Raw genomic sequence first — 19,836 nt, 5'->3', positions numbered from 1 at the left:
TATATATATATATATATATAAGAAAGAAAATAAATCATGCTGACATGATTATATGAGCAGACATTCAATTTCTTGTCAATTGAATGTTTCTTGTCTTACATTTTGTTTCCTCTTGGGGAAAACGCACGGAAATGTTGTCATTTCCTGGAACATCCTTTAAAGTGCCTCAATATTATTGTTCTTTCACTCGCTATTTCATGGCACATTTCCAGTTTTTTTTTCCTTTAAACCCCATATAGCTGATGGAGTCAGCATGCTGTACCGTGCTCTAACATTAAGGCCGATGTCAGCTCTGTGGGGAGAATCGGATGGCCCAAGTCTGGCCAAAGATGTTTTGAATGCTATTTATTGTTCTATTTATTTATTGAATGATTGAGTTAAATCAGATGTTTTATGTATTTATCTATTTATCTCTCAATCATCTATATGCATTTTTTTATTTTTTAAAAACACTTGAGGATTTTGTAATTAATAAAAGCCCACATGTATGTTTCTGTTAGATGGATCCTGTAAATAAACTTGTACTAGAGTTGTAAAGATACACTAGGGCTGGGTAAATACTACAGTTTGATCATGTAATAAGCACTGTTTTCTTAAATAAATGACACTTGGACAAACATGCTTGCTTAAAAGTTTCAGTACAATGATTGTTGAGAGGAAGCATTTTTGCTTTTGTTTAGCCCACAGTGGCATCTCGACACAAATACTGATTTTTTTTCCCCATTTTCAGTCACTAGTAAAGTTTTAAACCCGTCTCTGCTGATATTCATTCTCTTTACAAGCATTGCTCAATTGTCTTTATGTCTGGCACGTGTTCAAGACTAGCATTTTTAGACACATCTTGATGTTGAGTAGTATGATCATAAATTAAAATAAATAAATAAATACACATTATGTAAAATAGAAGCCTCCCAAAAAAGACAGGGATAAGACCTTAGTAAATTTTATGTTAATTATAGTTATGCCATGAAGGTCTATGAGATGCTCGAAGGGTAGTGTTTATTTTTTGTTCTTGTTGTTTATTTATTTATTTGACTTTTACTGTAATATAAAGTGATTTTCTACAATTTTACATTCAACTTGTTTTAAAAGTATCTTAGTTAAATGTTAGCTGACTGTTATATAAACTAAGGATATTAGTATAAGAACATGTAATGGAACCTGTGATGCAGTACATTGTTATACTTTAAAGATCTTATATTTTGAGTTTGCTATAAGCACAAAATACTTTATTTCATATCCAATATATGCTCCCATTGTCAGTATGAGTGAGTTGACAGAGTTTGATTTAGATTTTGAATATCTCTTAAATCTAAAACTAAATCCTACAATGAAGACATATTACCATTCATATTTATATTTGCTTCTGCTTATAGTTGTTTACAACATTGTAGGGTGCAATTTAATGTGGGAGAATCATTTCATAACATCAGTCTTCCCAAGATTCTACCAACCACGTCTTTCCATAAAAATAAAAAAAAATAAAATATAAAAAAAAACCTTTCCTTAAAAGACAGGATGATATTGGCTATGAATATTTTTTTAAGCTAAATAACACAAAAAATGTTTGCAAAAATGTGTTTTTCTTTCTTCCTTTTTTCTTTGCGCCACTAAAACTCCTCACAAGATATAATCATCAAACTGGTTTATTTCTTCTCTTCTTGCTTCGGTCTGGTGACGACCTAATGGATGGTCTGGACGAGAGCCAAAGCAGTGACATAAACTCCACAGCTTTTACCAGCAGATGTCAAGTGATTCTCCTTTCTGTCTCACTCTGTCACATTCAACAGGTAACTGCTGACACAGAGTAGTCTACTGATGTGTCTAAATGAGACCTAAGTGATCTATGGTCCTTGCAGGAAGTAAGATTTGCAACATCAGTGATTCCAGTTACCTCCAACCCCCTCACCGTCCTTCTGAGTGATGGTGGTCTGTAACTAACCAACAACTATAACTAGAATGCATGTCATTTGAATCACACGCTTAATGGCACTGCGTTCATTTTGTTCACTTAGTTTACTAGGTTGGTAAAAAATATAAGCAAATCCAAATTGCAATAAAAAGTAAGACCTCTACAAAACATGGGGAACTGTTGTTGACTTATCTGAAGGAATGGGGAAACATCTTGTTTGCCCACAACTACATATCATACCATTATCAGCAGAATTTGCTTTGACTCTTAGTATGCCTGTGAGTTATTTTGTAAAAGTCACCACAGGACACATACGAATGACTAAAACTAAAAAGTGACCTAATGTGAAAAGGATTTAACATTTTAGCTGAGCATTAAAGTATATTTCCTTCTATACTTTTTATTCAGAAATAAAGTACTGCAGCTCTCTATTATCTGCACTTATTATCATCCCTTAGGGCAAGTTTCACAGCTTGTGAACTCTTTGTGCCGTTAAAATGAAGTTGATATTATGACAATTATGTCCTTAAATAGCTGCAACAGTATTTCAGGTAATATGTATAAAATTGTATAAATTCACATTATTTGCTCTAAACAAAAGTAATTTGTGTAATTATTGTTTCACAGATGTACCATGCAAGAGCTTCTCCAGTTAAATTGGTGCCCTGATTTGCTTCTCTAACAATTCAATGAACAGTTCTATAACATTTTATTGACTGTCTGGACCTCAATTCAAGTGTTCCTGTTAATGACCATTTCCTAATTACATTTCTAACTGAGGAAACAGCTACTGAAAATACCTCTGTATCTTTCGGTGGCCTTGAATTGCTTTGTAAAAGTCACTGACACACAGCAGAGGTTCCCATCCCTGGCCACCGTGGCCCACTGTCCTGCATGTTTTAGTTGTTTCCCTGCTTCAGTACACTTGACTCAAATAATTTAATTACATACGTAGAATGTCACAAAGTTTAGCAGAAAGTCTGTCAATGACCCATTCATTTAATTTAGGTTTGATGAAATAGGGAAACGTCTAAAACATGCAGGACAGTGGTCTACAAGCAGCAGTGATGGGGACCTCTGACATGCAGTACATACATCCACAATGGTTAGAACTTTGTTCTCACTAAAACCTTTTTGCCTTTGGTAAGTATAGCTCCATAGCTCCTTTTCTGCTTTTTTTCTCAGGTGTAGGTGATTTGCCACTACAGTGGAGGTGGATCTGTTTCCCCGCTCTGGGGACAGGATTACCATTGTAAAGTGGGAGGGACTGTAACTGGTCTTTTTGTGTTCGAGCCACTCCACCCGTTGTGGTCCTTAACTTTCCTATAACCAAACTTGAATTTGATTAGCTTATCTCTGCACTGCTTATAAATCCAGGTGTTATCATGCTGCACCATCATCTCCAATATCTCTGTAAATGTACTAATTTCTTGTGGTGCCATCTAGAGCTGTCATTTCTAACCCGAACCCAGAGCCGGGATCCGCCCTACTCGGATTTGGACTGGCTTGGGCCATAATCAGGTGCTTAATGTGCGGGCTGTGTCAGTGTTGAGCTTTTTATTGCGTCAGGGACACGTGTGGCTGACAATCTAATTATATGCCGACATGACTTGCCATACTATCACCAGCCGCACGTGGCCATTTGACCGCTTGCTGACTGGCTGGTTGAAAGAGGTAAAAAGTTCAGTTAAGGTTCAGATGGACTACTGCCAGTGACCCATCAGCCCAAATGGATGTTCATTCAGCTGCTGCCCTCAGCAGACGCATGCGGCCGATGACCCAAACAGGTGAGATCACAAAATATCTGACATGTCAGAGCAGGGTCCAATGCTGGCAAAAGTAGCAGAAGCATTTAATGTGCTTTGATGGCTCCTCAGCTCCGATCTTCTGCCCCCTTTACTCAGCCGTGCGCATCCGCCAACCATTAATAATAGTCTGTGGTATAAGCAGTCATAGCTTAATTGAAAATGTTGAGGGTTTTTTCAGGTTTGGACCTGTAATTACTGTTAATTTGTCAGATCGGTGGGGTTCGGAGATGATGGCTGCGGGCTGGGACCGGGTCGGTTGTGATTTTTTTGAACCCGAGTGCAATGCTAGTGCCATCTGACAACATGATGAGCCCAACACTTTGTAAATGGCCAACAATCTCTCGTTTTACATAAAGAAACCACACATTTTATTATGATGTGCTTTGGGGCACATTATTATTATTATTTTTATTAGTATTATTTGAGGCACAATATTAATATTTGATTGTTTAAAGCTGTGCCATTTTCCGTCTGCCTATAAACAGGCGGGCCTTGAGGGCACTCGCTCTATCTTCTTCGCTGACTGGGTCGCACTCAATTTATTTCTTCGCCCACTCCACCACCCGGATGCATCTCAGTGGTGTGCACACGTAGCCAGGGCCTGTAGGCCACAGTGCCTGCCTCAACCTGACGTGGTAAAATTTGTAAGCATTTGTTGCGTTTTTCATTCTGATTTTGGCAGGTGGGACTGGTTTCCTGTTTTCTTTCTTTCTTTTGAGCTAGGCTCTTTTTGTATTATTGTTTTGTTCTTTCTAGATTTAGTCCAGTAAAAGCAGTTGCTTTGACGGCCCTGTATAGAGTTGGCCCTCTGATGTACATTTTTGTTCTGTTTGACCAGCTCACCATTCTGAATCAGAATCAGAGTCAGAATAAACTTTATTGGAATTGCACCGAGGTACAACACGAATATGTACGTACAGTCGTCCGAAAAATGGGCGGAGTGCATGAAGCTGCAACTGTAGAAAGCGCGGCCATTTTATCCATATCAGATAATAATCTTAGATAGGAAAAGGGGTAAAAACATGAGGGTAGATAGTGGTATTACAAACAAGATCGTTCACATCTTGTCTATCAGGACACGATTTGCGACATCAAAAATCTCTACCAGCAGCACAATTAAAACATGATTACATTTGCATTTGACATCAAGATGTTGAGATTTGTCCATGAGTGATTTTTTCAGATCAGCCACAGTTTCTGAAGATGTTGTTCCAGCCAGCAGTTCTGATAAGCTTGCACAGAAAGTTCTCGGGGAGGGTCCGCGCGATAGATGAAGCTTTTGTCCTTGGGTACTCATGTCCCAGGAGAAATTTGATAGTCGACCTGTCTCCGAGGCCGTCGGGAGTCAGATTTAGATAAGATTGATTCTTGTTTTTCTTCAGGCAGAGATTACTTTTTCTTCAGCCTTGAGTCCATCTGGGCGTTCCGGTTCTGAAAATGCCTAATTGTGGGATTCCATTCCACTGATCCATGCTATGAGTCTCCTTCAAGGTCAAACCCACCACGCTGATGAGTCCCAGAAGCCGCAGGTGGCCTGCGATTCTCAATTGCCTCCACCTTACGGTTAAGCTCGTAAACCAGACGATTCAAAGTTCCCACAGCGAGGACCAGACCTTCACACTGACTCGGAAGCTTTTCCATGGCCGAAACTGCTGCCGATGTCTTCTTCAAAAGTCGATAAATCAGAGCCCCGCCGATGTCAAAAAGCAGAGTCCCTGTTATCATAAATCCAAATATGTAAACATCTTCAACATCCTCCTGAGACAAAACTGAGAGACACATCATCTGTCACACTCCTCACGAATCCATGACGTACCCCACAGCGTGAGTCTCTGCTGGACACGCCGGTTCTCCAGGACCTTGTTGCTTTGATGTTTATTCTTTTGGGGGGGTTGTATTTTTTTGTTGGACACGGGAAGTGGGGGTTCATAATTTATCTTTTTTTCCTGACTGCGAGCAGATGAGAGACCAGGAAGAGAAGACAAACTTAAATAAATTAAATGTTTGAACCCTCATGTGTGAGTCCGTGTCCTCCTTCGTGTGTTGTGCCCTTTGTGGACGTAACATATGCAGCGTCTTGTTATGGTCTATCTGTCAAACAATATATGTTCCTCTTTTTTTTTGTTATAGTTCTGTCACAATTTGTTTTCTATGTTCCAAACTAAAAGGTAGGTGAATTTTAAAAAAAATATATAAGAAAACATTTTGATGTTGGCTGGATGTTGTAAAGTTGAAGTTTGCAGAATTACAGGTGAGTGCAGATAAATGGCTTAACTCTGGATATATTAAGAATTGTTTTATTGCTTGCATCTTTGTTTTTACAGGATTTGGAGGAGGAGGATGATTCGGGGATTTTTTTTTTACCATTTGTTGTAAGAGGAAATCCATAAGTTAGAAGTTTTCACTGGGAGTTCTTTGTGTGGTGGCAGATTAATTAAGTGTCCAAAGTTCAGACAGTTGTATCAGCATGACATGGGACATGGAGGAAAGTCTGGTGAAACACGAAGAGTTCTGCAAGGAAATACATTTAGTTAACTTTCTCTCTTAGAAGTGTGCATGACAAGATATTTCCATAAACAGAAGCTTGCCATGAGGCAACCAACAAAACATAGTGTCTCTCAGCTCAGCCATAATTACCCAGATGGTCATAAGTGCACATGGGGAGCAATAATATGGTAACAATGCATCAACATTTATAAAAAAAAAAAAAATACACCTATGTAATTATGGGTATTTTACCTCAGTTTTGAGCAGATAGATTAAAGAGAAACATGATCATAAATTGAAATGCTTGAGTGTGAGAATAAGGGGAACTTTTATCCTCTGCATACACATGGGAGAACTGGCACACTTTATATTGAAGCTTAAGGGAATACAACCAATGTCTAGAGCCAACGCAAAACACAGTGGTGGCATTGCTTCTGTGTGTGATGGATTGGTTTCAACTTTTTGTGCCTCAAAGAAAAACACTGTCCACTGTCAGCCTCCTCACTATCTATTTTTCTTCTTTACTGCCAGTCCCCCATGAGTCCAGTTAGTCTATGAAATAAACATGTTTTCTTCCTACAACACCAGCTATCAGAATTAATATGTGACTTTTAAACATAGACAAAACATCACAGGGCAATCATGCACTGGGAACAGGGCAGTCGTGCACTGGGAACAAGGCAGTCATGCACTGGGAACAGGGCAGTCATGCACTGGGAACAGGGCAGTCATGCACTGGGAACAGGGCAATCATGCACTGGGAACAGGGCAGTCATGCACTGGGAGAATTGTCTGGTTGCAAACCAACTTGTTAACAGCATTCAACTACCAAATCTTTTAAACCATGATTTAGCAATGACAAGTTGCCATGTCTTTTGAATAAACCTGTCTCTTATTGTAGGTACTAAACAATCTGATCATGCTGAAATAAATAAATGTTAAATGTAAGCAGGATTGCTTGGTTAGTGACTTAACTTGCTCAGGAAATGTGCATCAGTTTCTTAAAACGTTAACTGCACCACTCGCAGTGTATTATATTGCTTAAGTGCGGTAAAGGTTTTAATTAAAACCAGACACAGTGTAGTCTTGCATGTTTTCTGAGAGTGTTGTATGTATAGAAATAAAAGTGTTACTACAGCTGCTGAATGTCTCTTAGATTACAAGGTTGCTCTGCAGGTATTTGCTAACCTTAAGTGTGTGAAGCTGCATTTATATGTGGCCATCATCTTCTGTTAACCTTATTCAATGTGGACCTGCAATAGTGACTAACCTTGACATAGAGACATATGAGCAACTATATCAGCCATTATTGCTCTCTGAAATCTTGTGTGCACATTATTAGGCAATAATGATCACACAATAAAAAAATAAATAAAATTGAGAAAGTTAAAAGAGCTCTTAGATTTGTTACAGTCTAAATATGTAGCTGGTTGAGTCAAGCCACAGTGCAGATTTATAAAAATGCCAAAATCCTGCATTATACCAAAGTAATGCTTGAAATGTTGACTTCCTTTGATAGTGTACCAACGATGTAATGATTGGATTTGATCTGAAGCTACATGTGTCTAATTGCTTCATACTGTGGGCATCAAACTCCATGTACTGCAGCATTTTTTTTTATTATTGTCATAGGACAGTTTGCACAAACCGTCAAACCGCAACATTGAAGCACGTGTGACCCATATTGATTTTGATATTATTTAATAAGCCTTACTTCCTAAATACAGAATAACTGCTAACACATCGAAGGAATGTGTTGTTAAATGCTCAATGTGCTTAAAAAATATGACTCTTTGAGGAACTTTTTATACAATGGCAAGAATGCTTTCTAAATCCAGCCCCATGTATAAAAGACATACAACTTACTCAGGAAGTCTTTTCAGCTGATTATTCTTCTGAGTTTTTATTTATTCATTTATCTATTTTTAATTGTTTTAATTATTTTGTCTTTTGTGAAGCATGTTGTGAGGCTGTGTCTGTGAAAAGTGTGTTATAACTATAATGTATTTACTACTTCCTGTTCTTTTGTTTACCGTTGCCATTACATCTAATGCCTCATCACATTGTGGAAAACAACCCGTATATGTACGATATTTACTTGAGGAAACTACAGCAGGTGTGGTGATTACTAGTTAACAGCAGGTGGTATATGAATTAACAACCTGGACAGATGAGGACATCTAGTAGTATGAACATAATATAAATATGACTCAATCGAAAAGCCAAGACTGCCTAATCTCATAATTTAACATGACAAGTCAAAAGAAAAGTACAATACAAAGAAACATTTAAAAAAGAATGAATAATATGTATACATCCATATATCCACGTTTCCCACTTCTTCCTTTCTGGGTCTAGGGGGCCACTGGTGCCCATATCCAGCAGTCACTGTGAAAGGCGGGAGACACCCTGGACATGTCTCCAGTCCATCACAGGGACACATAGAGACAAATGAGACAAACAACCATTCACACTCACTCACACCTAGGGACAATGTAGACTTACCAATCAGTCGAACATGCATGTTTTTGGTCTGTGGAGGAAACCGGAGTACACGGAGAAAACCCACGCATGCACAGAGGGAACATGCAAACTTGACCCAGAAAGGCCCCCGGCCGGGATTTGTTCCGGCAACCTTCTCGCTGAGAGGCAGCAGCTCTACCAACTGATCCACCTGCACCACCAGCTGCATAGAATTAATACTAAATTTAAAAAAAAATGTAATACTGAAGGACTTGGATATTTTCCACTTAGAAATTCTGTGGGACCTTTAACAACAACAACAATAATAAAATGTCTATTCGTCCCACTTGTATTTTTGACTTTGTATTGTACAGTTTTATTGATCTTATCATAGAAACAAGGAAAAAAAACTAGATAACATATACAGCAGTCCCTCGCTACTTTGCGGTTCATTTTTCGCGGATTCACTGTATCGCAGATTTTCAAATTAAGATTGGACATGACACAATGGGCTGATTGATGGATGATCGTGCACAAACAGGCAGAAGTGCAAACACGATTAGTAAACATTAAACGTCTCAGATAACACTTTACTCACTTTTTTCTTTTTCTTAAAGAAGAAGCATAAACCCCAAACCAGCTGTTAACGCTAAGATGGTTTTGGTGTGAAGTGTAGAGGTTTGGAGCTGATCTCTGGAGCTCCTGAGATGTTCACATTCTGTTCAGTTATGGAACTGATGGAGCACCGAGAAACAATCAACAACTGGAAGCAGCCAAAGCAGCAAACTGAAAGTGGTACAAATAAAATTAAACATACAAAAGTCACATTTTATACATTTTGGATTGCTTGTAAAGTCACTTGCACATTCTGGAAGAGAAAAACAAAAAAAGACCAGGATTCTTAATTGTTGTTTCACACCCAGTACTGCCATGGTTGTTTAAACTGGGAGAAACATTCCCCTTATTTTTACCTCTGAATGAGTCAAGGGCCATGTGCTCTGTGTTAGACTGAGTTTACAAGCTGAGTACTCAACGCTTGAACTCATTTCTCAAAACGCTTTCAGTTGACTGCTTCTGTCTCACAAACACAAATAGACACAGACCATTTCCTTTGTGGAATCTGCCCCCAGGGACTGTATGTTCGTCATTCTTAAAGCCAGCAAAAAACAATTTAAGCTGCATGGTGGGATATAAATGTGCATGGGATTACCCCAAACAAGCACAACAAAGCTGTAACAATGTAATGTGTTTCAAGGAAATCATTTGACAGGCATTTTCTGTCTGCTGTTCTGGCATCCATTGGGTTTCTTTTATTGTATACATGTCATTACTGCTTTGATTTATTTTATTTATCTTTTATACTACGCCTGCCCACTTTGTTCCTTCTTCTGTTTGATGCTCCCTTCCTCAGGTGTCCCCACAGCAAACTAACTCACACAAAGACTTCACAGTTGGTTTTACGCCGGATGCCCTTCCTGACACATCCACAGACCACCGAGCTACCACTGCCCTCTGTGGAGCAGAGAGCAGCCAGCTAGGGTGCCCGGGAGAGCACATGGTGGGGGGTGAAGGGTATTTGCTTAATAGCCCAGAATGGGACAATTGAGGGTGGAGGCAGGTGTGGTTGTTTCACCTTTTCAACCCACATGTTGATGTTGTCGGTCAGGAGAGTCAAACCAGCGACCTTCCAATCACAGGCCCACCTTCTCTAACCTCTGCTCCACCACTCCGCCTATGCCTGCTCACTTGTAAATCCCTGAAACTGTTCCATAATAGTACAAAATATTATGGGTACATGTATGTTGATTGAAGCAGCACATCCCAAATTCACAGTCATGACACTTTTCATGGAACCTCCAAAATAAGGCACAAAATATTTTGAAAAGGCGTTCTTCAGGTTGTCCTTTCACTGCAGTGATGCTTCAAGTTTTTATATTAGAAAAAATATATATACATATATATATATATATATATATATAATTTTTTTAACTATGAGATCTTCTTTGCGTCAAGGTCTGCTAGAAGTCAGAGCTTTAAGCATTTTGAATGCAGTGCTGAGACACTGAACGTGTGGAGGACCCAGACTCCTTGAACAGATTTGACCACAGATCTGTGAAATTAAACAGATTACTGATTAACACCACAAAGCACTCAGACAGACATCTCCTTCAAGGTCGTGCAGCTGTCTGAGTTTGTTGTTTCATTAAAGCTGTCTGAGAAAATTAAGATTTGTGGAAGAATCATGTTGTTTTTTTTGTAAACAATGTGTCAAGCTTTTGAATGAGAGCAATGTTCATTTTCAGCTTAATGTCCTTTTTTTAATTTCCCATGTTTTGTCACTTCTGGTTGTCAGTTCTTTTTTTAGTATAGCTGTCACACCTGAAGCTTATGATCTCACCATATCCACAATCCTTCTGTTTTAAAGCTCAGTGAAAACAATTGCAAGACACTCGATCTAACAGCTTGGCCTAGCTGAGCTCGGTGAGTGTGACCTGGGACAGTGCAGCTGGAGCACATCACACAGAGTGTGGAGTGGGACCATGAAGACACTTACAATGACACCTCAGTGACAAAACTATATAAATAAATCAATACAAATAAAAACCAGTCCAGAGCCAAACTGGAAGTTAATGCAGTGATGTTAACATAGGGCTAATGTCCTCTTGTTTTATGGCACCTGTTAAAAGCAGCATTTTAACCCAGCTGAAGTAGAACGTCTGACTCAGCCCAAGATAAAGTGCGTTGCACTTTCCATGTTTGAACCTCTAACCACTTTAGTTTAGCCCCTTGAAGTGATGCAGTTTCCTGCTGGTGCGTATGACACATGGATGATGCAGCGTGTTTTACATTGAACATTAGCTCTGGCTCTGAGTCCCCTCTGTGAATAGTTTCATTGCTGATCCAAACCTGGAAGTAGGGACTACATTCTCAGTTGAGAACCTCTGGTATTCCAATTTGCAGCTGTTTCATTCTCCCATGCTTCACCTCTGGATCCTCAATCTCCTTCTCAAAAGGTGGAAAAGAAAAAGAACCGAGGGCACAAATCTTTCAGTTATCCTCTCTAAAAAGCAGTTGTTAATGATCCTGTTTACGTCAGAGTTGGTTCCTAGAGACCTTCACCTCCAGCCCATTTTGAAAATTGTGTTTTTGTAAAAAAATATTTTACTTTTATCATATTCCCTGTGTCAGACTCCAGATTTCATTTGCTGCACACATGCCAGTTCAGCTTTTCTTTTCGTAATGTGTTTGGAATGGATGATTGTGAAGCACCCACACCTACCTTCACCCTCATTTGTCCTACCATGGGCCCTTGAGCAAGGCCCGTATCTCCCTACATCTTCTCTGGGCACCTCAAATACTCTGCTCCACATTGGTAGCTTGGTGGTCAGTGGTTGCATCAGGACGACATCCAGCAAAAAGCAAGTGCCAACAAGCTCTCCATGCACATGTTTGCTGTGGTGACCCTTAAGAACATGGAGCTGTCAAAATAAACAAATAAATAAACACTTTGTAAATAAAATGACGCTTATGTCACTACTCATGAACACTGTAAAGTTTAAATTCATTTGCAGACAGTCATGCTTTTAATAATGTATAAAATCTTTGCGTGTAATTCACAAAGCAAGTCTGCACTAGTTACAGGAGAGGAAGCACAATCTGAACTGCTCCCTTAAACAAGGATGGAAACAGGTCATCCAGCTTGGTGCAGTCACAAGACTCTGCTTAAAACAAAAAAAAAGAACTCTTCTGAGAGCACTTTTACAACTAATCTGTTCATTCTCTTTCCTTCTACCAAAGAAGAGAGTGTGCCATTTGCAGTGCACTTCTGTGTTACCTCATGCACCTGCAGCCTTGTAGCTCTGATGGAAAATAAAACTGAGTGTTGAAGCACTTGGTTTCAAGAGCCTCTCCCTAATACGACGTTCCTTGGGTAGCACTACAATTATGCATTACTTCAGAATAAAGTGTAAATGAAAATAAAATGTGTTTATGTGTTACTTGTAGGAGTACGCTCACAATATGTAAGTGTATCATTAGCGTACTTGCATATCCACAGCTTGGTAAGATGATGTTTGTATTTGCTCGTTTTATATGTCGGTTTTCATTCACTTAACTTTGTCGTTTCACGTTGATAACATCTGGAATTAAATGAACACATAATACAGAACTAATTGATTTCATTTTATTTTTATTTTCAACATAAATGTAATAACTCATTGATTCATTCATTCAACCTTTATTTCTACAGGTTAATCCCATTGAGCCTCGAGGACTCATTTACAAGAGAGACCTGATTTCAACAAACAGTGATGACAACAATGGACAGTTACAAAATAATTTTAACTCATTTATTCACAAAACAACCAAAGTTATCAGAAATTTTGAAATATACTTTTTTTGTTGTTGTAATTTTCACAAAACTGGTGCAAAAAGCTACAGACAGACCACTCTCATTTTTATCTCTAAGTTGGACTTTTATTCTCATTTCTCTGTCGAATACTGAAGCCCTTCTGACCAAAGGTTCATTTCTGTATAGTGAGTATCCATCCATCCATTATCGTCTGCTTATTCTGACGTTGGGTTGTGAGGGCAGCAGGTTGAGCAGGGAGGTCCAAACATCTTTTTTCCACAACCATCTCTTTCAGCTCTTTGGGGGGACCTCAAGGCGTTCCGAGCAGTCTCCTCCCATTCAGACATGCCCAAAGCACCTCCCTAGGGAGGCACCCAGGAAGCATCCTTACCAGATGTCTGAACCACCTCAACTGGCTCCTCTCGATGTGGAGGAGCAGTGGTTCTACTCCGAGTCTCTCCTGATAACTGAACTCCTCACCCTGTCTCTAAGGGAGACTCCAGCTCTGCAGAGGAAACTCATTTCAATCTCCTGGATCCACGATCTCATTCTTTCAGTCTCTACTCAGAGTTTGTGACCATAAGTGAGGGTAGGAACATAGAGCGACTGGTAAACAGAGAGCTCTGCCTTACAGCCAGCGGCGGTGCCAGGGGGATGCTAGGGGGTGCCATAGCCCCCCCGGAAAAGACATAGCACCCCTGCAGCAGCCCCAAGAAAATATCAGATTATTTTCTTTTTCATCTAATTTAATATTATTTAATATGTAGTTGTTGTGATGTTTTCATAGCAAAACACAACTAATTTAAAAAAAAATCCATGATTATAAAAAAAATCAGATCTATCAACGGGAAGTGAACTTCAATTTTCACTTCTGGACCAGAAGTTCTGGTAAACATTTGAAACGTGCATGAAATGCAAAAATTGATCATTTTCTGATACCCAGATTTCCTAGAATGGAATCAGAGAAGGATGATTTTTTGGAAGCCGACTGCGGCCATCAAAGAAACAATAATTTGGAAGAAGGGGATCAAGTGTACTGCCATCCTTCCACATCTGCAGAGAATGCTAAAACTGCTAGCGCTGGACAGCTGGAGGATCTAAGCAGAGGTCCTCAAGATGGACCAAGATGACCACATGCAAAAATACCTGTCACACCTATTTGGAGTACAATAGAGAAGTTTTAACTAAGGTTGGCTCGATCAATATCTGTGGTTGGAATACAGCGTGGGTAGAGATGATGTGTTTTGCATTGCTTGTCAGCATTTTCTAAAAGGTGGACACAGATTTCACAGTAACAGGTGGATTGTCCTGTTATGAAGACCTGATGGTGAGTGAATTATTTCAACCTTGTGACTTTGTAATGCATTCAGCGTCGTGCACTGAAGTTGTCCACATATAGAGAGACACATCTGGAGGAACAAGACAGTGGATTTATTGTAACAGTTTACATTCTACAGTATACATATGTAGGTCATGTTTGTACATGCTTTAATTAATTTCAGTTCAGTTCATTTATATAGCGCCAAGTCACAACAGGAGTCGTCTCAGGGACTGAACAAGAACATTCATTTAAGAATAATATTTTAACTTTATTTATCTGAGGAGCAGACTGTTGTGAGTTTAACACCATCACAGAACTCTCATCTTGAGCAAGCAGGACGGCGACAGTGGAAAGGAAAAACTCCCTCATGAGGAAGAAACCTTTAGCAGAACCAGGATCAGGACAAGAGGACCATCTGCTTCGACCGGATAGGTTTGGTAAGAACAGATACACAATAGCAGGTCAAGAATCACATGTTAAGATAGAAATAATATCAAATGAAAACTATTCCATCCATCCATCCATTTTCTTTACCCGCTTATTCCATTTTGGGTCACGGGGGTCGCTGGTGCCCATGTCCAGCAATCACTGTGCGAGGGGCGGGGGACACCCTGGACGGGTCGCAAGTCCATCACAGGGACACATAGAGACAAACGAGACAAACAACCATTCACTCTATGAAAACTATTCAATTTTAACAATTCATTTAAGGACATGAGGTCAATTTGTCCTCTAGTAGTCTAAGATTATAGAAGCATAACAATTAAATTGCTAATTAAATTTAATTAAATTAGTTAAATTGCAGAATACCACATATTCACTATCCACTTTATTGGTGACTATACTTGCGTGAGTTCTGAGTGCACCTCTGTGCTTGTGTATGTGTGTGTTGAGAAATTAAAGAACACATTATCCTTCATAGCACCCTCAGTAAAATGCTTACCCCCCACCACTGCTTGCAGCTCAGCTCCCTCTTCACCACAATGGACCGGTACATAGTCTGCAGTACTGCTGATGCTGCACCAATCCGTCTGTGAACGTCCCGCTCCATTCTTCCCTCACTTGTGAACAAAACCCCGAGATACTTGAACTCCTCCACTTGAGGTAGAACATCACCCTCGACCTGAAGAGAACAATCCAACATTTTCCAGTAGAGCACCATGGCCTCCGGTTTGGAGGTGTATAGTAAGTAGTTACCGTATTGTTTTAGTGCCACATACTGTATTATTTTTGTTGTCACGTGCTCTTGTGTCATGAATGAGTGTCTACTTAACTGATGTTTGCTCTGTTCAGTTGGGATTGGCTGATGGGACTTTAACCAAATGGGAGGCCCAATGTGGTGGTCTGTTTGTGGAAATGAAAACATTGATACCAGTTTATTTTGTTCATCAATTTTATTATCACTTTTATTATTCATTTACTTTATATCACTACACTCTGTTAAAGCGAATCTGGACTGCAGCAGTTGCACTCCTCCAACATCAGTGTGTGAAACTTTTTTCTTCTGAGTCTCACAAGCCTGTCGGTACAGAACCCAGCTCCAGAACCGGTCACACGGACCACAAACGTTCTGTATGTTTTTACCCTGATAAGATTGAAAATGAGGTTAACGCCTGTTGTGTGAAAACAAGTTCTGTTACGTGTGAAGGTGTGTATAAATGAAGCTGTATTGCTCATGTTTTTTTCAGAATACACAGAACTCATTGGGCTGCGTGCTTGTTCATGTGTTTTCTCCTTCTGCAGAAGAAACCATAAAACGTTGCTTTTTATTTGTTAAGTCCTCAGTCTGAAATTTATTAAACAGTAGGTTTAATAAACGTCACGTGTTCAGTGGTAACTGGATCTGCTCCCATTTCTAAACTAACTCCCACTCCTTCCCTTATAGATGCCTGCCTTGCACTATGTCACCTTTTAGCTTTTTATGATTCTTGGCTGGGTCTAGGTGTTACCAACAGCTCATGTTTGGTTGTAGGGTTAATTTCCTGAACCAGAGGGGTGGTCAGAAGCTGACATTGAACTGCTGGCTGGTCCCAGGCTTCTCCCTCTTTTGTTCATTTAACCAGGGCTCGCAATTAACTTTTCTGCTGAGCTGATTTTGTTTATTAAAATTATATATTTTAAAACGTTACAACAATCATCTGGACACCATGTTGTGTGCCATGTGAGTCACTCTAGACATACCAAACATAAAAGGCAGACTTATATCTCCAAAAACATTTAAAAAAAAATAGAAAAAATGTATTTTAAATTAAATGTGTCATGTGGTCACAAGCTTTTTTATTTTATTTTATTATTATTATTATTATAAATTTCTCATTGGATAGTCATCCATAATATTTGGATATGTGAAGGGTGATGGAATTTATCAATGTAAAAACATGAAAATATTAAAAAAAGAAAATGTTTTTCTAGACCTCAACGACAGACTAAATAATAATATAACTATATATAATAGTATATATAATGAGATATGTATAATATCATAATATAATAATATATATATAAAAAGTCTTGATTGGTGTATTTCAAAAACAAAACAAAAAAATACTCTCATATTTTTATTATATTTTCTTTTGCTTTTTTGACTTTGGATTTTTATTTTTATTTATTTTTTGGCTTTTATAATATTTTTGATTTTAGTTTACAAGCAGCATTCTATTTGAAAATAAATAAATACACACAACAAACAACGAAACATGCCAGTTCATCTTGCAGGGTAGCTACGGTAATGGCAGCTTGGTGCAGCTACCACACAGAGACTTAACAAGTTTGCTTTTATGCTCCCGTTGCTTTACTTGAGTGGAGAAATGACAAGCTGTCAGTGTCATTCAGTCTTTCTAATAGGCTTGATAACAGCAATTATGTTTTCATCATTCATTGTGACTGAGGTTCAAATATATGCAACATTCTTCTCTCAAATGTTCAGACCTTTGCTGTTTAACGTCTAATTCTCGGATGATTTCACAACATATTGCTAGTTGGACTTCATTACCTTAACTCAAGTGTGATGTTTGTGAAGGTTTCTGCCGCATGTGTGACATATCGTTGAGTCTTTGTTCACTGCTCTGAAAAAGGTTAAACTTTCATTTTATATGTTTCTGTTTGGTACCACAAAGAAAACATGGGCTGAAAAAGGTTTTGCTCTACATGATGATCATAAAACTTTGAGTTTCTGGCGTGTATTTAGTCACACTGGCTTTCTGTCGTGGAAGGTGCAAAAAGCTGAGAAATTTCAATTTGCAGTTCAGATTTCAAGCCTGGTGTCATGTTGTCAAAAGCTGTTTTTGTTTTCAAGCATAATCAGAATCAGAATCTGAATAAGCTTGATTGTCATTGCACAGTGAAGTAGAGCAAGATTGTATTCCATACAGTCGTCTGAAAGATGGGCAGAGTGCACATGGCTGCAGGTTCTAGGAGCGCAGACCTTATTCTTTAGATAAGAAAAGGGGAAAGGCCATGAGGATAGTGGGTATTAAAAAATATATATCTTCACACCTTGTCCTTGTCAGGACACAGTTTAAGAAAGAATAAAAATAAATCAACCAGGAAGCACATTTCTAGACACATTCAATGTGCATTTGACAACAAGACAGTGAGATTTTGTCCATAAAACACTTCCAGATAATTCCATAGTCCTGATAAGATGTTAAAGTTTCAGTCGACACAGCTCTGATAAGCGCTCACAGAAGTTCTCGAGGGGTAGGGGTGGGTGTATATAGAAGAGCTTTCTTGGTTTACACATCCCCAGGAGCAATATGATAAGTTAACCTTTTCAAGGCCGAACGGGAAGGCCAGATTCAGATAAACCACAGTTGTTTTTGTGCAGGCAGACTGTTTATCGTCCGTCGGCCTTGAGTTCTGATGGTACTCTTGATGATCCAAAATGACCAGATTCGTGGGCTTTCTGCTGGTCCGTGCTTATTAGCTTTCTCCAAGATCGATTCCAACATGCTGGCAAGTTCCAGAAGACGCAAGTGGCCTAGGATTCTCATAAATTGCTTCTAGCTTACGGTTGAGCTCGCAAAGCAGCTGAGTCCGAGAGCTCAAAGCACAAATTAATCCTTCACATAAGGTAGGCAGCTTTGCCATGGCCGAGTCTGCTGCAGATGTCTTCCTTAACAGCCGATAACATGTGTATCCGTTGATGCCAAAAAGCTGAAACCCTGCAATCATAAATCCAAAGATGTATAAATCTTCGACATATCCCAGAGATAACACAGACAGGCTCATCAGCTTCCACTCCCCCCAGAAATCTGCATGCATCTGTCCAGGGCATGAGGGCTCTCCAGCACCCTGTCACTTGGTTAACTGACCACATTTTTCACTATGTTACTGTCTTTACTTACTCTGCTCAACCTGTTTTGTATTTGATTATTTTTCCTACCTATCTATCTATTCTATTTCTATTTTTTTTATTATTTTTTCGCGTGTTATTTTTTTTTGTCTTTCAGGTGCATGTGCACCTATACCTGGACCTACCATTCTATGTTCGTCTGTCTCTCCTTTCTGTCCTCTCAAACCAGCCGGTCAAAGCAGATGGCCGCTTGTCCTGAGCTGGTTCTGCTGGAGGGTCCTTCCTTTTAAAAGGGAGTTTTTCATCTTTGTTGACCATAGCCACCTGGGACTCAATTTTATTGTACACCTTAGACATTCATTCATAACATCCTCATGACATTCATATATAGGAATTTGAGGTGGGCACATGGCTATGGGTGGTGGGATGACCTTACTCTCACCCCCTGTGCCTGTGCTCACAACGGTTGCATTTAGACACTAGGGTTTGGATAGAGTTGGGGTGGAGGGGAAACTGGCACCATGCCAGCCTTTGCTCCTTCTTCTTTCCTTTTTAATGGCACTATACAACAACACACATCAACAGCACATCTAGGGGTGGGGGTGTATGTGTCGGGGTCTTATTTTTAGTTATTTATTTATTTTATTTTATTTTTTTCTCCTCTTCCTACCCACCTAGTTCCCTGACTGCCATTCCGGGGGTGGGGTCCGGGAGAAGGGCAGGCCGTCGGGTGTTGACCAGGACTATGTGGGGGTTCAGGGTCTGGGGGTTGCCATGGGCGGTGCTGGCGCTGTGCTCTCCCTGGGGTTGTTTGGACCCCCTGAGCTTGGCTCTTGGGTGCCATGGTTGGCCCGCTGGCCGGGGTGGCTGCCGGGGCCTGGCGGGCGGTCGGCTGGGGGTGCGTGCTTGGTTGTTGGCGGTGTGTGGGGGTGGTCGGTGGCGTGTCCTCTTCATGGTGGGGGGGTATCCTGTCGGCGGGGCATGGCCTGGGCCGGGTCTGGGGTATTGGCTCTTCTCCACTCAGGAATGAATGGGTTTACCTCCTGGGTTTGGGCATGGGCTGCCCCCTGTAGAGGGCGGGTACATGTCTTGGACCTGGGGGGTATAGAGTGTGTATCGGGAATAAGAATGAAATGTATCGTTATTGTATGTCTTTGAGTGAATGAATGTGAGATTGAGGTTGGGATAGTGTGATTGTGT

The 19,836-nt window shown here is 39.8% G+C and overlaps 1 protein-coding gene across 1 annotated transcript in view; it reads left to right on the top strand.

The window, feature by feature from the left end:
* cdh12a (cadherin 12, type 2a (N-cadherin 2)) overlaps nt 1-6,399 on the top strand; it is a 145,077-nt gene extending 138,678 nt beyond the window's left edge. The window contains exon 8 of the mRNA XM_037694376.1: nt 6,333-6,399. Coding sequence (XP_037550304.1) covers nt 6,333-6,399 — 67 coding nt within the window. The remainder of the gene's footprint in view (nt 1-6,332) is intronic.
* Nucleotides 6,400-19,836: the final 13,437 nt, after the last annotated feature.

This window comes from Nematolebias whitei, chromosome 20, assembly GCF_014905685.2.
Source record: "Nematolebias whitei isolate Nwh7 chromosome 20, NemWhi1, whole genome shotgun sequence".
Lineage (NCBI taxonomy): Eukaryota > Metazoa > Chordata > Actinopteri > Cyprinodontiformes > Rivulidae > Nematolebias > Nematolebias whitei.
Note: the sequence above shows the minus strand (reverse complement) of the source record. Positions and strands in the feature narration are given on the sequence as shown.